The sequence below is a fragment of the Myripristis murdjan genome, chromosome 23, assembly GCF_902150065.1.
Source record: "Myripristis murdjan chromosome 23, fMyrMur1.1, whole genome shotgun sequence".
NCBI classification, from domain to species: domain Eukaryota; kingdom Metazoa; phylum Chordata; class Actinopteri; order Holocentriformes; family Holocentridae; genus Myripristis; species Myripristis murdjan.
The window spans coordinates 6,007,772-6,026,890 of NC_044002.1; the positions used below are offsets into that span (position 1 = coordinate 6,007,772).

Sequence of the window (19,119 nt, forward strand, 5' to 3'; positions counted from 1 at the left end):
GCTACTGTACATACCTGAGAAGTAAATGCAACATCATTGGAGCTGCACGGGTCTCATGACAGCGCCCTCTGTTGCCCACTAATGAGTGCTGCATAAACAGATACTATTAGGGTACTCCTACTTTTGGCATAAACCCACAGGGCAGTTGCTAGGAATTCTTTCATTGCCACTTTTTTAACTGTGGGGGCCCTAGTGGGCCATGGGCCCTTGTAATTGTCATCACCTTTCCCCCCTATACGACGGCACTGTAAACCCATGCATTAAAATGTCCAAAAATGTTTCTGTCAGTGACCAAAACAAGCCAAGGTTGTGTCAGTAATTTGTTAAAAGAAATTGAATCAGTACTTAGGAGTGATACAGATTTTCCTACAATAATTAAATCATAAAACAAAATCCACAAAAGGATACACTTCAGACACCACACTGGAAATAACCTAAAGCATCTGTTTCTGTCAAAAGGGCAACTTGGACACCAAAAACAATCATTTTTTTTTCCATTTGAGAAAATGAGATCCAAGACAAAGCAGTCCTGTTGTCTTAGTTCAAATTTGAAAAGTCAATGATGAGAAAATAAAGGGCAATTAAATTTTCATGCATAAATAGTGTGGATGCCATAGATAACCACCTCGCTTTTTTTCTACCGTGTTCACAATAATTTTAAAATTATTGAGAAGAGAAGAGATGCTGTATGTAAAAACAGCAATACTGAATCCTTCCGTGTGCTTAAGGGATTCAGGTGATTTTCATCTATCTCAGCTGTTATTCTCATCTAAAATATGCTTTAGTCCATAAAGTAAATTGAACATACATACACAAGAAAAACCCTCACGTTAAATTTACACACAAGCATAAACTCTGATTTGACCATACTGATCCCAGATCTGATTATTTATTGGTTGAACATGGAAAAATGTACATGACAAGGGTCACATGTCAAAAGTCCTCAGTGTTTGTGTGTAGGGATTACACCTGACTAACTGTACAAATCTTCACGCTATAGACTGCCCACACAAGGTTATTGCGGCCACATTTGCTTCCTAAGGCAAAAGCTAATTTCCTGAAGTCCTGATTTTCTCCAGTTGTTGACTAATACTCATTATCAGTGCAGAATTGATACTAACATTTTTTGTTGTCACATGAAAAAATATTTGTTAAGAGCGTCCTTTACAGTGTTTTTGTCCTTAATGTTTTATCCAGTAGTGATTCAAAGTATAATTCAACTTTTAAAAAAATCAAATTTTATAAAAGCAGGTTAGACTCTACGGGTCTAAAGGGGTTCAGATTCAGTAAAACCCAAAGCTGTGTGCTACTTCACATTGGCAACATGTTTTGATCCCTGCAGCGTGACATACAACACTGTGGTTAGCATACTTTTAGCCTCCCCACACAACAGTAAACTTTCAGTAGATTGGTCTGGGTGCCAACCTGCAAAAATAAGGTGTGGGTTGTATTGAAAAAACACAGATAAACAAGAAAAAAAAAAAAAAAAAACATTAAAAATCAGTAAATGTCTCTATTTTTTAAGTGCTACTGCAGTCATGAGGGCTGCAGAGTTATGCCAGTGTTTACTCTGTTACAAATTCAGTCCCATAACAAGTCATTTTTTTGAAAAATGGCACAAAGTTACCTTTTCATCAGGCGTTTATGTCTGGTGAGAAATCCTGTCAGTGTTGTTGAATACAGTCTGATAAAAGTCATGGAAATACTTAATGCACCTTTAACTGTCCTAACATCTGTCTTAATTTGACATTGTAGTGCGAGATGTATTTGCTCAGTTGTACTTCACCACACTTCGGGCACAAGGTCGCAAGGTGGCCTGAGGAGAACAGCCTGAAACCAACCACTCAACCAGCCAGCGCCCATGTGTCGCCCCAGGTGAAAGTGTTAGCTCAAAGTCTTAAAAATGGCAGCTGTAGATGTGAGTTAATACCACTTTTTGTTTTGCTGGGAGGTGTTTTTGTTCAGTTCTCGCCCTCCCTCGTCAGCTCTCCCATTCCTCCACGACAGGCAGGAAGGGCAGGTCGGTGCTGCCCAGGTAGGTTCTCCCTCGGTGCTGGAAGACATCGCTGATGGCCCACGTCAGACTGCCGCTGGGGTCATGGAGTGTTCCTATAACCTGGCCGTCCAATCCCAGCTCCAGAACCAGAGCATAGCGCGGCAGCATGATGTTGTACCAGCTCAGAGGAATCACCTAGGAACACACACATGTGAGGTGTCACGTGGTTCTGTAGTGTTTGGAGATTTATGAGGATGATACTGAGATCTTAGTTACATCCATGATCGTTTTAATTTATATTCAGTCTGTACTGCTCGTCTCCAGGCATGTGCTGTTAATCCAGGTTCCAGGATTACTAAAACATATTAGCAGTCTGGTCATGTGTTTACCCACCAGAAACTTATCAAAGCATCAACAAATCTCTATTCATACACATAATGGCTGGATTGCATATATGCTTCCCCTTTTTTCCAGCAGCTTTCATCCAGTTCCACACACTCATAATTGTAACCTCGTTATATCTGAAGGTTACCACAGTTCACTGGGAGGCCACTCCTGTTAGACACACACACACACATCACTGCTCCCATACAGGTGGATGTGTTTTTTTTTGTGTGTGTGTGTGCACAAGTGTGAGAGCGGGACAAAATGAGAGAGGGAGAGAGAGAGAGAGAGAGAGAGAGAGAGAGAGAGAGAGAAGAAGGGTAAGAACAGTGTGTGTGACCATTCAAGAGAGAGAGAGAATGAGAGTGTATTGTCTGGGGCTAAGAATTTGTCTAACCCTCTGTGTGTGTGTGTGTGTGTGTGTGTGTGTGTGTGTGTGTGTGTGTGTGTGTCTGTGTGTCTGTGTGTGTGTGTTGCGTTGCAAATGGGTATTGCCCCTGTCCTATCACATTTCACACTATCTCGTCTTGATGCATGCCAGGAACAAAGTCTGGTGCTCTCCACTGCCCACACACACGCACATGCACACACACACTCATTGAGGGTGGAGGGATAGTTGGGAACAGTTTGCCGGCCACTCTGAGGCGCTGATCAGACCAGCTCTTAAATAATCAGAGGCGACAACAGACTAAAGGGTCAGCAGTGGGGGCAAACCTTAATTAATTTAATTTTGATCCTACACATTTACAAAACTGTGCTGCTGTGTGTCACGGTGTGGGGTTTGAACCTTCAAATGTGACCATTTTCACACCAAATGGTCCAAAACTTTAAAAGATATATAGGGTCAAGGAGGCCCCTGTATGACTGTGGAGATCTGACCTTAGCAAGGAAGCGTTTGACAGCTGGGTACGGGGCGATCATATCCAGGAAGGGAGGCATGAACTTCCGGAAGCGAGGCGTTGTTATGCCAACCAGGAATGTTCCGTGGTCGCTCAGGCGGATGTTGTCAGGGTAACCAATCATGTTGTCCATGACGATCTCCTTGGTGCCAGCCTTAGGACCCTTGAGCCAATATCTGAGAGCAGACAGAAGGTGGGACGTTGGTAGATCACAGCATCAACATGGCTACTGCTTCTCTTCTGTGTGTGTGAGTGTGTACATGTGAGTGTGTGTGTACCTCAGTATACATCCGATGCTGGTCTCTGCCAGCAGCAGGAAGTGTTCATCAGGCGACAGGACGATGCCGTTGGGCATGTAGAGGGAGTCCAGCAGGACGCTCACACTCCCCGACTCTGGATCGTAGGACAGCAGACGACCCAGACTGTTCAACTCTATCACCTGAAACATCACAAACCTTTACTTTAATTAATTTAGTTTAGTTTAGTTTACATTCAGGCTGCTCAGGTCAGATTGGTTGTTTAATTCAACATGAAAACAACAAATTAAAAAAAAAAAAATCAGAATTATCAAATAGTTTAGCTGATAATGATAACACATTACTTTAAATCATCCAGGGATAAATTACAAGCAGCATGTAAGTGCTAAACCACAGATAAACTTTTTTACTCATATAATTATCATGTAAGCATTACAAAATTGGGGTATGAATCTTTGGCTTAATAAGAATTCATTTTGGATGACAGTTCACTAGTTGGTGATTTGACTTTTAATTTTTGGAATGAAAAATTTATTTGCAATGTTTTTAATTTTTCTTCTGAAATATGAGAAATATGAGGAAAAAATTAGAAAATCACAATTACTTTAGCATTATTTAGTCTCTAACATAAAAAGACATAACATAAAAAGTTATACCCTGCATACAATTTAATCTATTGCCCTATTGTCACAGATTCCTGTAAAGCAATAGCTCATTCTTTCTTCACTTCTCCTGCTTCCTCTTCATCCATCTCACCTCCAATTTCACATGTTGGCGTCCCCAGCGACTGGAAGAGTCTGTGAAATAGATGATCCCAGTCTGAGAGGAAATCTCCAGGCCGTTCAGAAAGGCAAAGGGGACACCATCGGCACCTGAGCACAAAAAAGGAGGCAGTGAGGAAGAACCAGCTGAGAGAAAACGCATTTGCAAAAAAATTTTAAATGTGCTGACATTTATCACAAACACACACACACACACACACACACACACACACACACAAAGCATACCTTGTGAATTAGGCAGCAGCAGAGTCTTGTGCCCAGTTTTAGGGTTGACGCTGTACAGTCCCAGGTAGGAGTCAGCCACTATCAGCTGACCATGACGGTCCAGACGGACACCGTGAGGACGGCCACACACTGGCTCATAGTCTGTACTACTGCCTGAAACACACACACGCAACAGTTTAAATGCTGACATTTCACCAAATGATTTAGGTGAAGTGTTCATACAATATCCAATCACTGCATTACAAAAAAATATTTTTTGTTTTGTTTTTCAGAGCCCTTCAACCAGCATTTTACAAACAATGTTAATTAGAAACGACTGCAGTTGTTCTGGGCAGCTGCAGGTGGGAATTTGTGGAACCATGTGAATGTGAAACAGGAAACTGGTGGGAAATAAAAAGCATATATTCTCTGCAGAGTAAATAAAACAATAAATCAAAGTTATTTAAAAAAAAAAAAAAAAAAAAAACACCCTCATACCACATTCTGGTATGTCCTGTCCCATCTGGGTGATGAGGGTGAGGCTGTCATCTGGACCGATTCTCCACAGCTTCCCATCCACTGTTCCAGTGTACACATTACCTGACACACACAAAGACAGGCTACATTTTCACATACATGAATCTACACTGGGTGCTGGTACAACTTCCTCACACATGTTGTATAGGAAAAGAAAACAAGAGAAACAAAAGGAAAGGTACTATTACAGCACATAAAAAATCTAACTTTATTTAAATTGGTAAGATTGTTATCAGTTCAACCTTAAACCTTCAGACATGAAATGACAAGTAAACACAGGTGTTTCTAATGACATTAATGACAATTTTATTCCATTTCAGTGCAGCAGAGTGTTTCCAGTAAGCCAGAATGAATAACAGTAGGACTCTAACACTGATGCTTAATTAACATCATTAGTAACACCTGTGTTTACCCTGTTATATGATACCATAATGGAGGTCGTAAAAAGGTCTGTTAGATTCCTTCAATATGTAACCATACATGGAGGGCAAGAGGGGACACGATACTTTGTCTGGAAAATAAACATCAAGGGTCTAACTGAGTAAGTGGGTGGAGGGTCAAAGGTCAAAAAGTACAAGCGGCTGACAAGATAAGTTGTGGGAGTCAAATAACTAATGTGCGCACACAGCTTAGCTGAAAGAATAAAATCAAGCACACTTACCCTCCTCATCAGCAGTGAAGGACTCTGGTCCGTGTAGTTTCCCGCTAAAGAGCCTGTAACCTTTCTGTAATCGGGTGTTGACGGCCAGGGGCCCCTCGAGGGCTGGGGGGGGGCCCTTCAGTCTGGAGGAAGATCCAGACAAAAGCATCAGTAGGGAGACAAACCAGGCGTGATTTGAACTGTTTAACCACAATGTTTGATTTTTGTGATGGAAAAGATCACAATAACAGCTTATTATTAAAGCCTGGCTGATGAAGGGCAGTAGAATGACCAAGGGAGCTCCTGTGATCTTCACATGAGAAAAAACAACAAGAAGCCATGGATGGTGTTTGTGTGTGTGTTTACTTACATGTGTGGTTTGGGATCTATGGGAGAAGGCAGGAGGTAGACTCCAAGAGCCACAGCAAACAGAAGCACAGATAAAGCTCTCTTTCCCAACCTGACAGAGGACAGATAAAACACACAATGCTGGAAATCTTCAAATTTTGGTGTCGTTCCAATTCTCTATTACATTTACTAAACAACTTAGGCATTATGGAGGAGGGGTACTAGACTGTGAGAAGTGGATTATCTTCAACTTATAACTTTGAGGATACAGTAGTCAGTAATGTAGTCTGAGTTTTCAATGGACTGATTGGTCCTAGACACTTGCAGCCCATCATCCCAGGTCAACAAGACAAGCATGTCATAACAGACATGAAGTGAACTTCGGCACCTAAATGCTGTTGTGCAGTTATGTCACATAGCATACACGTAACACTCGTTCTCAGTGGCGTTGGGCATATCCGTGGTGCGTTTGTGTGTTTGTTTAACTGAACGCTACACACAATTACATTATGTGAAAGTGTGCAACTACACAAGCCCACAAAGTGGATGCATGTGCATTTATTGCATACACGCTGTGGTGCCATTGGTGCATGCTGTAAAGGAATGTCTAGGGAAACTGATAATTTCTTCATCCATGCTACCAGAGGGCACAAGGACACAGGTTATGGCAAGCAGTCACCAGAAACTTTGTGCTGCAAAATGACAACTGACATTTGGACACAGAGACAGCAATCACTCCTCTGCTCTGTCACCTCCATAAGGAGCTTCAGGAGCCTCAAGATAAAGAAGGTTAAAGAATAAGTGAATGAGAATCCCTCAACAACTACTGTTGACTGCCCTTGAGCAAGGCATAGCGTGTATCACCCTTTACACGCTGAATGGAGAACGTTTTAATGGCTGTGAGTGTAAGCTTCATTTCATCTCCTTGTTCTTCATCCCACAATAAAAGTTGTCATCTGTCCTAACTGAGGGCAGAGAAGGAGGGACAACTCCACAGAAAGGAGGCTTTCAACTTTCAGAAATTATCCACTAACACAGAGGTTCATAACTAATGTCCAGTGAGGAATAAATTTGATATTATTTTGCACTGGAGTCACTAAACAATGCAGGCCATTGTCACGACGGGTTGGTAAAGCTCAATATCATCCTGCAAAACAGCCGGGAACATCTAATAAGATGCATCATCCATTTTCCATCAGTTCCCAAAGTATTTTAACTGCGTCATGACTGCATAGAGAGCGCCATACCAAAATCCGCTCTAAAAACACATGTGCAATTGTTTAACACCTGCGTCTGTACAGTGTGGACGATGGTTGTGTTGTTTATGGACAAAGCTCCACGTCTTCTTGAGCATGTCTTAAGGTATTTTTCAAATCAATTAAGTATTCTGGTAATATCGGCGTATAAATGTTAAACTAAATAGCGCTTAATTTTAGTAAAATATCAACTTTAATACTGAGTCATGCTGGTTGTTACCGCCTGTCGAAGTGTTTGTACGTTGGAGGGAGAGCACAGAGTGACAGGCGCACAGGCGTTGTTAGAGTCGTCCTTTTCCATTTAACTAACAGCTGGTTCATGTTTATGTATGCCGAATTGAAGACTGACTCGTAAAACTTCTCAAGTCACGTTTAACGACGTGAGTAGCTACGTCTGTCGACCAGCCGAGAGACGTGAAGCCTAAACTGACAGATTTTAAAACGGAACTTCGAGATACGCTTTCTGCACAAGAGGAAAGTATATCCAGGCGCGTGCAATAGTTGTAAACGACAACAATGTGCTCACTATTTCGTGTGCGTGAATTCGATGGGAAAAACTGTCAGACTTACATTGTTGAGTCAATGCTGGCTATTCCTGCTGGTTCACACCGAGCTGTGAGGATGAGTGACCCAATGGCAGCGCCCAGAGTGTGTGAGTGTGTGAAAGTATGTGTGTGAGTGTGAGTGAGAGACAGAGAAAGTGTGCATGAGAGATAGATATAAAGGTAGCCAGAATAAGAATTCACACTTCCGGTCACGACTTTCAAAATAATCCATATATTTACAGATGATGGGAAACGCTATTGGTCAATGTGCTCTGCCAAACATTAAAATGCAAAATGTAATCAAATAAGAGGGGGGGGGGGGGGGGGGGGGGGGATTCAACTCTTATTTTGAAGGCAACATTCCTATTTTGCCGGTATTTGCTCGTAAACTCTGGAAACCTGACGCACTTCCAAATGAGTTTGTGGGGAGAGAGGGGAGTTCCCTCTTCCCCTTGTCTTGGCTGAGAGCTCACCGCTGAGGTTATTTAAATCGAGGTCATCCAGAGGACAAGAGGAGGAGCTGCTGCACATACACTCCTGATCAAAATTTTAAGACCAGTTGAGAAATTGCAAGAATTTACATTTTGCACTGTTGGATCTTAAGAAGGTTCTAAGTAGAGCTTCAATATGCAAAAAGAAGACATGGGAGTGAGACAAAAAAATAAAAAATTAAAAAAAAATTAAAAAAATGAGTAAGCAATTTATCGCAAACAACCATTAAGCTGAAATAGGCTGTTCATCAGCTGATCAAAAGTTTAAGACCACAGCCTTTAAAAGCCCAAATCTTTGCAAAAATGGGTATTCAGTGTCATTTTCTGTCAGGTATCCACACTGCCATGCAGTGGCGAACTTAGCCATTTGGGGGCTCCAGGCAAACAGCCATTTGGGGGCCCCTGCATCTAACAATCTAATGTACCTTGTATGTATATTCTGTGGAAATTGCAAACTCTAACATTGTCTTACTTGCATTGCATGTGTGCAGTGCTCTCACTGACAAGATAATCTTGACTCTTCAACTCTTAACAAAGATTCATATGACCTTGGTTATACAATAATAATACAGACTTGACATTTGTTATTCCAAGGTTAAATAAAGATTTATTTTTAAAAAAAGAAAATAAATAAAAACGTTGAGGGAAAGGGCCTTGCGGTCAATCTTGTGTCACCTGCAAAGTGAGAATAGCATACAAAACAATTAGATCATTTATGATGACACATATCACAGTGACTGTTATCCTAATATGTCACCATTTACCTTTTCAGCTTTTTTCTCCTTCTCCTCCCTCTGTTTTTCCTCATCTCTGGGCTTTTCTCCTCCCTCTGTTTGTCCTCATCTCTGGGCTTTTCTCCTTCTCCCTCTCTGTTTATCCTCATCTCTGAGCTTTTCTCCTCCCTGTGTTTATCCTCATCTCTGGGCTTTTCTCCTCCCTCTGTTTATCCTCATCTCTGGGCTTTTCTCCTTCTCCCTCTCTCAGTTTGTCAATCTTGTGTTACCGGCGGTGAGAGCAAACGGCGAGGGCTTCTCTCGCTCCGCGGCCGCCGACGGTCCCACTTCCGCAGACTCCACTGCCACGGTTCCAGGAAAAAAGCTAGATAGCTTTGGCAGTTTTGAAATAAACTGCTGCCTTTGGTCCCTCTTTTTCTTTTTTTGTGACCCACTTTCGTATGTCCGCTTCATTCCGATTTCTCTATTTTACCGTTCGTCCTCTCTCTTTTACCGTTCGTTGTTTGTTTTGGATTTTACGCGCCGTAATCATTTCCGCATACGTGAAATACGTAACACGGAATAGTCCATGTAGTGCAGACTGAAGGGGGTGCGCGGTTGGCAGAAAGACCATCAAAACACGAATAATTAATCAAATTAGACATCCCGATGCTACTATTGTGAATATTAGAAAAAAAGGAATATGGGGACTCAATATAAAGAAGGTATTTTGGGGGCCCCAAGGGCCTTATATGGGGCCCGGGGCTCCAGGCAAATGCCTGGTTTGCCTAATAGTACGGCCCGCCTCTGCTGCCATGACCTCCTGATGGCAAGGGCAAAAAAGCTTTCTCTCCTTGAACGCGGGCGGATTGTTGAGCTACATAAGCAAGGCCCAACAACGAGGCCCTCACAGCGTGCCATTGCTGCTGAGGTTGGACGCAGTAAGACAGTCATTTTAAACTTCCTAAAAGATCCTGAGGGTTATGGAACAAAAAAGTCATGTGGTAGACCCAAAAACATCTTGATCAATAAACCTGAGCAAAACAAAGATTATAGTGTTTGGAAGACATAAAACAGAATCTCATGTAGAACTGGTAATTGATAATAGACAAATAGAAAGAGTAAATGAAATAAAAATTTAAAATTTCTTGGTGTAATCTTGGACCACAAAATCTGCTAGAAACAAAAGCCATGTAAGAGCAAAGCTAGCAAAATGCACAGCAATTCTTGGAAAAATAAGTCATTTTCTGGATACTAAATCATTGCATATTCTATACTCTTCACTGTTTTTACCGTACCTAACCTACTGTGCGGAAGTCTGGGGTAACATCTATAAAAGCACTCTACAGCCGATATACACACTTCAGAAAAGAGCAATAAGGACAATAAACAAAGCAAGATACAGAGAACACACAAACCCGCTCCTTATAAAATCATGCACATTGAAATTTATGGATCTGGTCAAATTCAAAACAGCACAGATAATGTATTAAGCAAGAAATAATCTACTGCAAAAAAATATCCGGGGAATATTCACAGAAAGAGAAGGAGGTTATAATCTAAAAGGCGAACTGAATTTCAAAAAACATAAAGTAAGACCAACAATGAAAAGTATGTGCATATCAAGCTGTGGGGTGACTTTGCGGAACAGTTTGGAGCAAGAGATAAAACAAAGTACAAATATAAATATATTTAAAAAGAGGTACAAAAAATTATTTCTAAATAGGTATATGGAAGACGAGGGATAAAATAAATTGCTAAACTGATAGGGGATAGGGCGGATAGGAGTAATTACATAGTATAGACCAATGATTATATAATTTAATGGATGTGGTAAACATGTTTATTGATATGGATATCTATGTAGCATATATACAGTGATATGGATAAATATGTAGTATATATATATATATTGATATGGATAAAGATGTAATAGATATATAAACTATAATGGGTGTGGAAGGGGTGGGAATTTTAAAAAAGTGCATACTTCTTCTCACTCTTGTTTCAAACTTGTGTTTATTATGATTTGATGATGCTTGTATTATTATTTTTGTTTTGTTTTACATATGTATGTATGTACGTACGTACACTTTAAAAATTATTTCTTTCTTTCTTTTTTCTTTTAGACATGTTCGAAATAAATTCATTCATTTATTCATTCATCATACACATTGTTACGTTTATAATTTACATTTACGTTTACATGAAGGCAAGGGCAGCAGAGCAAAATGGCAACAAAAGAACTAAAGAAAGACAGAAGACCTGAAGAATGCAGTAAACATGATGTCTCAGGACATCGCCAACATGACAAATAAGATGAGCACCATGATGAACCTTATGAAGGAAATAAGTGAAATCAAGAAGAAGAATGAGGGGCAGGAGAACAGAATTAACTCTTTAGAGAACCGCTTGCTGGACCTGGAGCAGTACTCAAGAATTAATGATGTTACTGTGACAGGACTAAAAATCAGACCAAAATCATATTCCAAAGCGGTGGAGGGAGAAGATCAACAAGATAAGGATAGACATGACGAGTCAACTGAAGCCCAAGTGACTGCCTTTCTGCAGGAGAAAAACATCTCAATCAATAAAGATGACATAGAAGCATGTCACACAATTCCTGTAGTTAACAAGACAGGCAGAGTAGCCAATCATGTCATCATTATCAGATTCGCCAATAGAAAGAAAAAAACTTCACCTACTCAAACAGGGCAGAAAGCTAAAGGGTACTGATGTATATCTAAATGAGCACCTCATCAAAAGAAATGCTGATATTGCAAAAAAAGCAAGATTCTTGAGGAAACAGGGAAAGCTGCAGTCTACATGGACCCACAATTGTGAGGTATTTGTCAAAATGAATGGAAATCCAGAACAGGCCATAGTATTATGCATCAGGACCTTGGATGAGCTAAATGAATTATTGTAACAAAGAAACTCCCAGCAAAGGCTGGTTTAAAGTTATACGGATATGTGTGATCTCTAACTATCTCTCTTTGCAAATATGCTTAAACTACCAAAAAAGTGTTTAAGACTTGCACACTTGGTTATCACATGGTTATCACATTTTTAGACAAGACAGAGACAAATACAGTGGTGGCACATGTATATACATCCAGAGTCATATCCTTGTTAAAGTAAGGATGGACATGAGAATGACTGGGGTGGAAGCCTTATGGCTATAGGTACATATTCCACATTCAAGTCCACTGTTAATCTGCTGCTGCTATAGGCCTCTGGGCTCCAGTATTGTTTACTTAGATGATGTATGTACAATGTTGCAAAATGTGGGTGATACAAATAATGAAATTACTGTTTTGGTGATTTTAACATAGACTGGCTTTCAGATAACTGTACGCTGAAGAAGAAACTTGGTGATGTGGCTTCTGTATGTAACTTAACTCAAGTGGTTAATATACCAACAAGGATCAGCATCAACAGTGCAGGGGCGATCTCATCAAAGTGTATAGATCACTGTTTTACAAATGCTCCTGAGAAATGTTCTAAAATTATACTGTATCTATACCAATGGGCTTCAGTGACCCATGATATGGTGGCATTTACTTTGAGGACAAAAATTCCCAAAGTGGGGCCAAAAATTTTCTTTAAGAGAATCTATAAGTCCTTTTCAAAGACGAATGTATTAAAGACGTATCCAAAATCACATAGAACTCAGTGCTGGATGTTAAGAATGCAGAGGGCGCATTATGCAAGTTTATGGATTTATTTATGGACGCTTGTGATAAACATGCTCCGATGAAGAAAATTTCTGTGAAAAACATCAGAACACCTTGGTTTGATCATGAACTTAAAAACTACATGAAAGAAAGAGACAGACTGAAGACACTAGCTGTAGCATCTGGAAATCCACATGATTGGCAAGTTTACTAGTCATCTAGAAACACTGTAACCAAAATGAATAGACAGAAGAAGAAAAATTATTATCAGAGTAAACTGGAAGAGTACAAAGGAGATAGAAGGAAATTATGAAAACATTAAATGAAGTAATAGGTAGAACTAGAAGGAGTAAAACACCCTCTTTTATTGAAGTTGAAGGAAAATTTATTACAAAACCTGTTGACATTGCAAATTATTTCAATAACTATTTCAAATGTAAGGTGGATGTAATCAGAAATCAGATGATGCCAAAAGATGGGGAGCTGTCGGATGCCTTAATAAGGAAATACATCATGTATGACAAACAATGTAATTTTGAATTTAGGGTCACTAATGCTGATGAAATTAAAAAGCTTCTTCTCTCCATAAAAACAGACAAGCCTAGTGTAGCCAAGCCTCTAGCTTATATTTTTAACTTATGTTTTAAAGAGAACATGTATCCACAGCGTTGGAAAATAGCAAAGGTAGCGCCTCTTCCGAAGAACTGTAAGGAACCTTTTGCAGGCCCAAACAGCAGGCCTATTATACCTGTCATAGGTAAACTCTTTGAAGGCATTATCTTTAAGCAGATCCAACAGTATTTTAATGATTTTAGCTTAAATACAGACTTCCAACATGCGTATAGAGTGGGCCACTCAACAGCAACTATCTTAACATCTTTAACAGACTGTTGGTTACAACATATTGATAAAAAAGAGGTGGTGGTTGCAGTACTTTTGGATTTTAGTGCTGCGTTCGATATTATAGACCATGACCTGTTAATCAAGAAACTGAGGGCCTATGGTTTCAGAAAATGCGGGCATGGTGATTTATGCTGATGATACCACCATGTTTGTATCAGGCTTAAGCTTTGAACAGGTCAATAATACACTTCAAAAGGAAATCATGTTGGTTTCGAAATGGGTTAATGAAAATAAAATGAATGAAATTAAATGGTTCTAAAACAAAATGTATAATACTAGGTTCTAGACTTGCCTTAAGGTCGGATCACAAGCTATCTCTCTCCCTAAGCGATACTGATATTGAACAGGTCAGGGACGCTAAACTGCTCGGGATTACTATAGATGAGACACTGTCATGGACATCTCATATTGGTAGCATAGTCACAAGGATGAGTAGGGGTATTTCCATCATTAAAAAAAGGGCTAGTCTCTTAGATGAGTCATCTTTAAAAATTGTAACTCAGTCTCTAGTCCTTTCACATCTGGACTATTGTCTGACAGTCTGGTCTTGTGCATCACAAAAAGAAATGTCAGAACTCCAGTTTACTCAAAATAGAGCAGCTCACCTCAAATTCACATTAGCTTTGTCGAGAACCAACACACTTAGGAGAACCGTTATGTAAAGGGCCGTTGCAGAGTAGAACAAGCTTCCACCTGAGCTCTTATCACTGGAGAGCAGAAGTAGTTTTAAAAACAAATTGAAAAAGATGGCTTTAGAAAGGTGACTGTATTTGTAGATTTTGTAGATTTATTTATTTTTTAAAAGAAAGAAATTGGACAGTACATGTTAATGCACATATAAATGTAAACACGTGAGATTGTAGCCATGTGGCTAATTTCCATCTCTAGTCCCATTGGCAGGTTGGTGTTGTACAACGTTCATTCACAATAACAACAAAACAAAACAAAACAAAACAGAACAAGACAAAACAAACAACATAGTTGATCATAAAACATACAGGCCAAGGCTCAGGGGACCATGCGCATTTCACCACAGCTTAAACACTAAATTAAACACTAAAATTATATGTCGAGGGGCTGGTTAAAGTGCAAAGTGCTAAAGTGTAAAGTGCATTATTGTATTGCAAATTGCCCAAGAAATAAAAAGTGCTGTTTTAATTGCCTAATACTCAATTGCATATTACAATAATCTAATACCAACGATGGTAATTTGTGATACCTAGAGTAGCTAGTTATAGTTATATAGGAAGAGGAAGAGGAAAGTAATAATAATGTATGTGCTCAATAGAAATTGCGGATGGAACCCTTGACAAATTAGTTACATTGAACAAATACACAGGTTTATGCATGGTTATGGCAACAGTGTTGTTCTTCCAGTAGCCAAGCTTTAAGCTGTTTAGTAAAAGATGTCAGAGTCGGGAGTTCACGTATCGTGCTTGGAACTGAATTCCAGGTGTGAGATGCACGAACAGAAAAAGTGGCTTGACTACGGGCACTTTTTCTAAAAGGAACTACACAGTCACCTCTGGAACCAGCTCTGGTTGATCTGTTTGAGTTTTTTTTCACAAATTCTTGTAGTGGAGGTGGTGCTTGGCCATGGAAGATTTTATACATCAAGACAGCATCGGTGTGTTTAACAGTGTTGTCCCAGTTTAAGCGCTCATGCTTTTTTAATATCTGACAGTGATGGTACGTTTTGGGTTTTTTATCTAATACTTTCAGAGCTTGTTTATAAACTGTTTCGATCGGCTTTAGTGTCGTCTTACAGGCCGCTGCCCAGCTTGTTACGCAATAGAGCATATGTGACATGATCATAGTATCAAAATATAATTTTGCTGACTCAGGAGTTAGGTTGTTTCTAATAAATCTAAAATTGGACAAGTTAAACTTAATTCTGTTCACAGTCTTTTTTATCTGTTGTTTAAAAAGAAGTTGTGAGTCAAGAGTGATTCCTAGATATTTGAACTCTTGCACCACCTTAATTGTTTTACCTTGCACCAAAACGTTGAGATCACTGTCAGTAATTGCCCTATTTGAGAAGTACATACACACAGTCTTGGATATGTTCAAGTATAATTTTGACTTCTCAAGCCAGGTGTACACATTCATCATAGCATCTGTCAGTTCTTGAGCAGCGTGTTTTTTGTCTTTTGCATGGACATACAGAACAGCATCATCAGCATACATTTGACAGGTAACATTCAAAGGACAACAGCTTGGCAGATCATTTTTAAATAAACTGAAAAGCAGTGGACCTAGGACCGATCCCTGTGGTACCCCAAGATTGTTGTTACGTGACGTTGACTTCATGTTCTGTATCCTGACACACTGTGTTCTTGAAGAGATGTATGATTCAATCCAGTTCAATGTGTGCAAAGAGAAGTTAAAATAAGACAGTTTGTTTAACAATATCTGGTGATTAATAGTGTCAAAAGCTTTTCTGAGGTCAATAAAGACAGCACCAATAACACCACCTGCATCCAACTTTGATTTTAAATTTTCCAGAAAGAAACAGACAGCCGTCTCAGTGGAATGATGTTTTCTAAAGCCAAATTGCATCTTATTTAACGTGTATGGACTGTTATTAAGATGTTCAATAATTTGCTCCGCTACAAGTTTTTCCATGACCTTGGAAACTGCAGGAAGTATGCTTATCGGTCTGTAGTTACTGATTATTGCAGGATTATCCGATTTAAAAACTGGTGTGATGACAGAGCACTTCCAGGGGTCGGGGAAGGACCCTTCATGTATGGATTTATTGATAATAGTAGTCAAGGGTGCAATGAAGGAGTCCTTGTAATATTTCAAAAATGTAACATCCATACTAAATGCATCTTTGGCTTTAGAGCTTTTAAGACCACTAACAACCTTATCAACCTGTGACTGTGACACTACACACAAATTAAGAGATGGTGCGTCGTTGTTCAGTGGCATTGGTGGGTGGTGATCTGTCTGAGGGCAGGAGCTTTGCGTCAGGTTTTTAACAGAGTCTATAAAATAGTTGTTCAAAGCTGTTGCAATGTCCCTTGGGTCATGAATGACTTTCTCATCCAGCTGTAGCTCCCTAATTTCTCTGCGCACTGTGCTATTTCCTGCCAGTTTTTTAATATTTGTCCATATATCTTTAGCATTTATAAAAAAAATATGACTTCTTGTTGTCTTGTTGTTTGTTAGTTTTTTGTTTTTCTGTTGCATAAACTTAGGTATTGATTTTGTGTGTTTGCATGATTTTGGAAACTAGATTCTGGATTTTAATTCTAGTTGTTGTTTAATTGTGACTTGTGTAGGGACCCCAGGAAGAACAAATGCCACATCATACTTGTCAGCATCAGTGAACAGAGTTACGGTGGAAAGCTGAAATGGAAAAAATATAAAAAATGTTACTTGAATACAAACGTGAATATTTAATGCCAAATGTGACATGAATACAGCATAAGCTGAGCACAAGTCATAGACAGAATACTCCAAACGACCTTACCCTAGGGGTGTCAGAGTTTAAAGGCCCAAAGAAAAAAACTTACTGGCAGGTCAACTGGAACTTGGGAGGGGAAAACTGGCTGTCATCCATACATCTACATAAACGGTGTGCGTTTTGTTGATGTATGGACTTTCGATCTCAGGCTAAACAAGGTTGCCTCCAAGAAGACGTCCCAGTTGTCCTGCCTGTCGTTCACTAGCTTAGTGAGGGCTCTAAGATGTGAAATGAAGCAAGATGAACCAAGAATTTAGTGACATGTGTGTCACACCTATCATGCACTGCATACAACATTGATACCACATAATCTAATTGGAGTAATATAGAAAAAATATATTCAAACTATGTGAATAATATGAAGTTTGAATTAATAAAAGCAGTAGTTTTTTTTCCCCCCTCATACAGAATTATACAGAAGTCTTTTCTACCTGTATTTAAACAGGCAAGTCAATAAAGAACAATTTCTCATTCATGAAAGAGCTCTGAGCTGTACAAAAGCTTGATAAATAAACTTGCCGCTTTATGTTGTGATTGGTCTTTACATCCAGACCTTTTGTCTGAGGATGACAGGCCACTGTAACACTGTGTTTGATCCCCAGCATCTCACACAGACTGTTGTTGAGCTGAAACAACAGAAATAATTAAAAAAACAAAGCAAAACAAATAAAACCCCCACAAAGCTGTAAGTTTAGGATTGTGCATGCACATACTTGATTCACAAATTCCCTTCCCTGATCGGAGAGAATTCTTTTGGGACAACCATGTCTGTAGATAATTGCACAGATGTGGCGTCCCACTTATGCAGCCGTTTTAGTCCTTATGGGGAAGGCCTCGACCCATTTGGAAAAATAATCTGTGGCTGTGAGGATGTACTGGAACCCATCCCCAGTTTTTGAGAAAGGTCCAGGGAGGTCTATCCCCACAAGCTCCCAGACAGCAGACACTTCTGAAGTAAAATAAAATAAAGTTTCTGTTCCACATTGAATAAATGTTCAGTGCTAAAGCTAGCAAGTATGAAACAATCAAACCAAAGAATAAATACAGAGAAGCAAGAATTAAATATAAACAAGAAGATTTCCAAAATTTTAACAATTCTAAGAAAACTAGGTATTCAAGAATAATATAAGCAGGAGATAATACAATAAATGCATGGAAAGAGGAATTATGGAAGTATTGGTTTGTCACATTATTTACAGAACACTAGACCGACCTCTATACATTGTAGTGGCTCTGAGCTGGCTAGAGGTTTTCCCACCCTCTGGCACTTGTCACATTCCAGCACCTCAAACAATTAACATTTAACACGAAATGCCATTTGCTTCAGATTTTACTGGAAAGGCATGTGTCTTGATATTGATACCTGGGTATGTTCTCTGAAGGTTCTATTCTATTTTTCTTATTTGCTATGTCTTTTAACTTTTATGAAAGCTATGCAAATGTGTAGACTAAACACAACAATAATTATTTTCAGTGATGCATTGTTTACAAGCTATTGATGTTGGGTGAGAAGAAAATGAAAATTTCCCCTGCAGGTAGCAGACAGGTGAGGTAGTGTGAGACCACCTAGACATACCTCATTTAGATTCACGTGTTTTTGGATCACTCCAACGTTAAAGGCCAACAGCAGTTACACACTATAGATTTCAATAATTATTTCCTGCAATCTTCAATCATTGGTTCTTCTGTCCCTGTACTTGAATGCATGTGTTTTTCAAACTATTTGCACTGTAAATTTTACATTTACTTAAATTCACACTGTGTTATCCTGTGTTTGCATTCTGGCTGAAAGCACCATGATATTTAAATGAGATTGAATCTCCACAACAGCAAAAAACTTTTTGTTTTTTACAGAAACCTATTCACCTTCTCAATTGCACTGTGTCCACCTCATTGTTTTCGGGACGATTCCGCCCCATCAATAAGGTAATTAAGTTGTCACAGTTAATTACAGTACAGGCCAAAAGTTTGGACACACCTTCTCATTCAATGCCTTTTCTTTATTTTCATGACTA

The 19,119-nt window shown here is 39.4% G+C and overlaps 1 protein-coding gene across 1 annotated transcript; it reads right to left on the reverse strand.

Annotated features, from left to right (window-relative positions):
* Positions 1–444: 444 nt before the first annotated feature.
* On the reverse strand, positions 445–8,015 carry LOC115355492 (adipocyte plasma membrane-associated protein). Its single transcript, XM_030046321.1, has 9 exons — positions 7,874–8,015; positions 6,070–6,159; positions 5,721–5,842; positions 5,021–5,122; positions 4,544–4,696; positions 4,293–4,408; positions 3,558–3,718; positions 3,260–3,455; positions 445–2,191 (listed from the first exon to the last, which is right to left on the reverse strand). Coding segments are annotated over exons 1-9 (1,152 nt in total). The 5' UTR covers positions 7,876–8,015; the 3' UTR covers positions 445–1,981.
* Between the last annotated feature and the right edge of the window lie 11,104 nt (positions 8,016–19,119).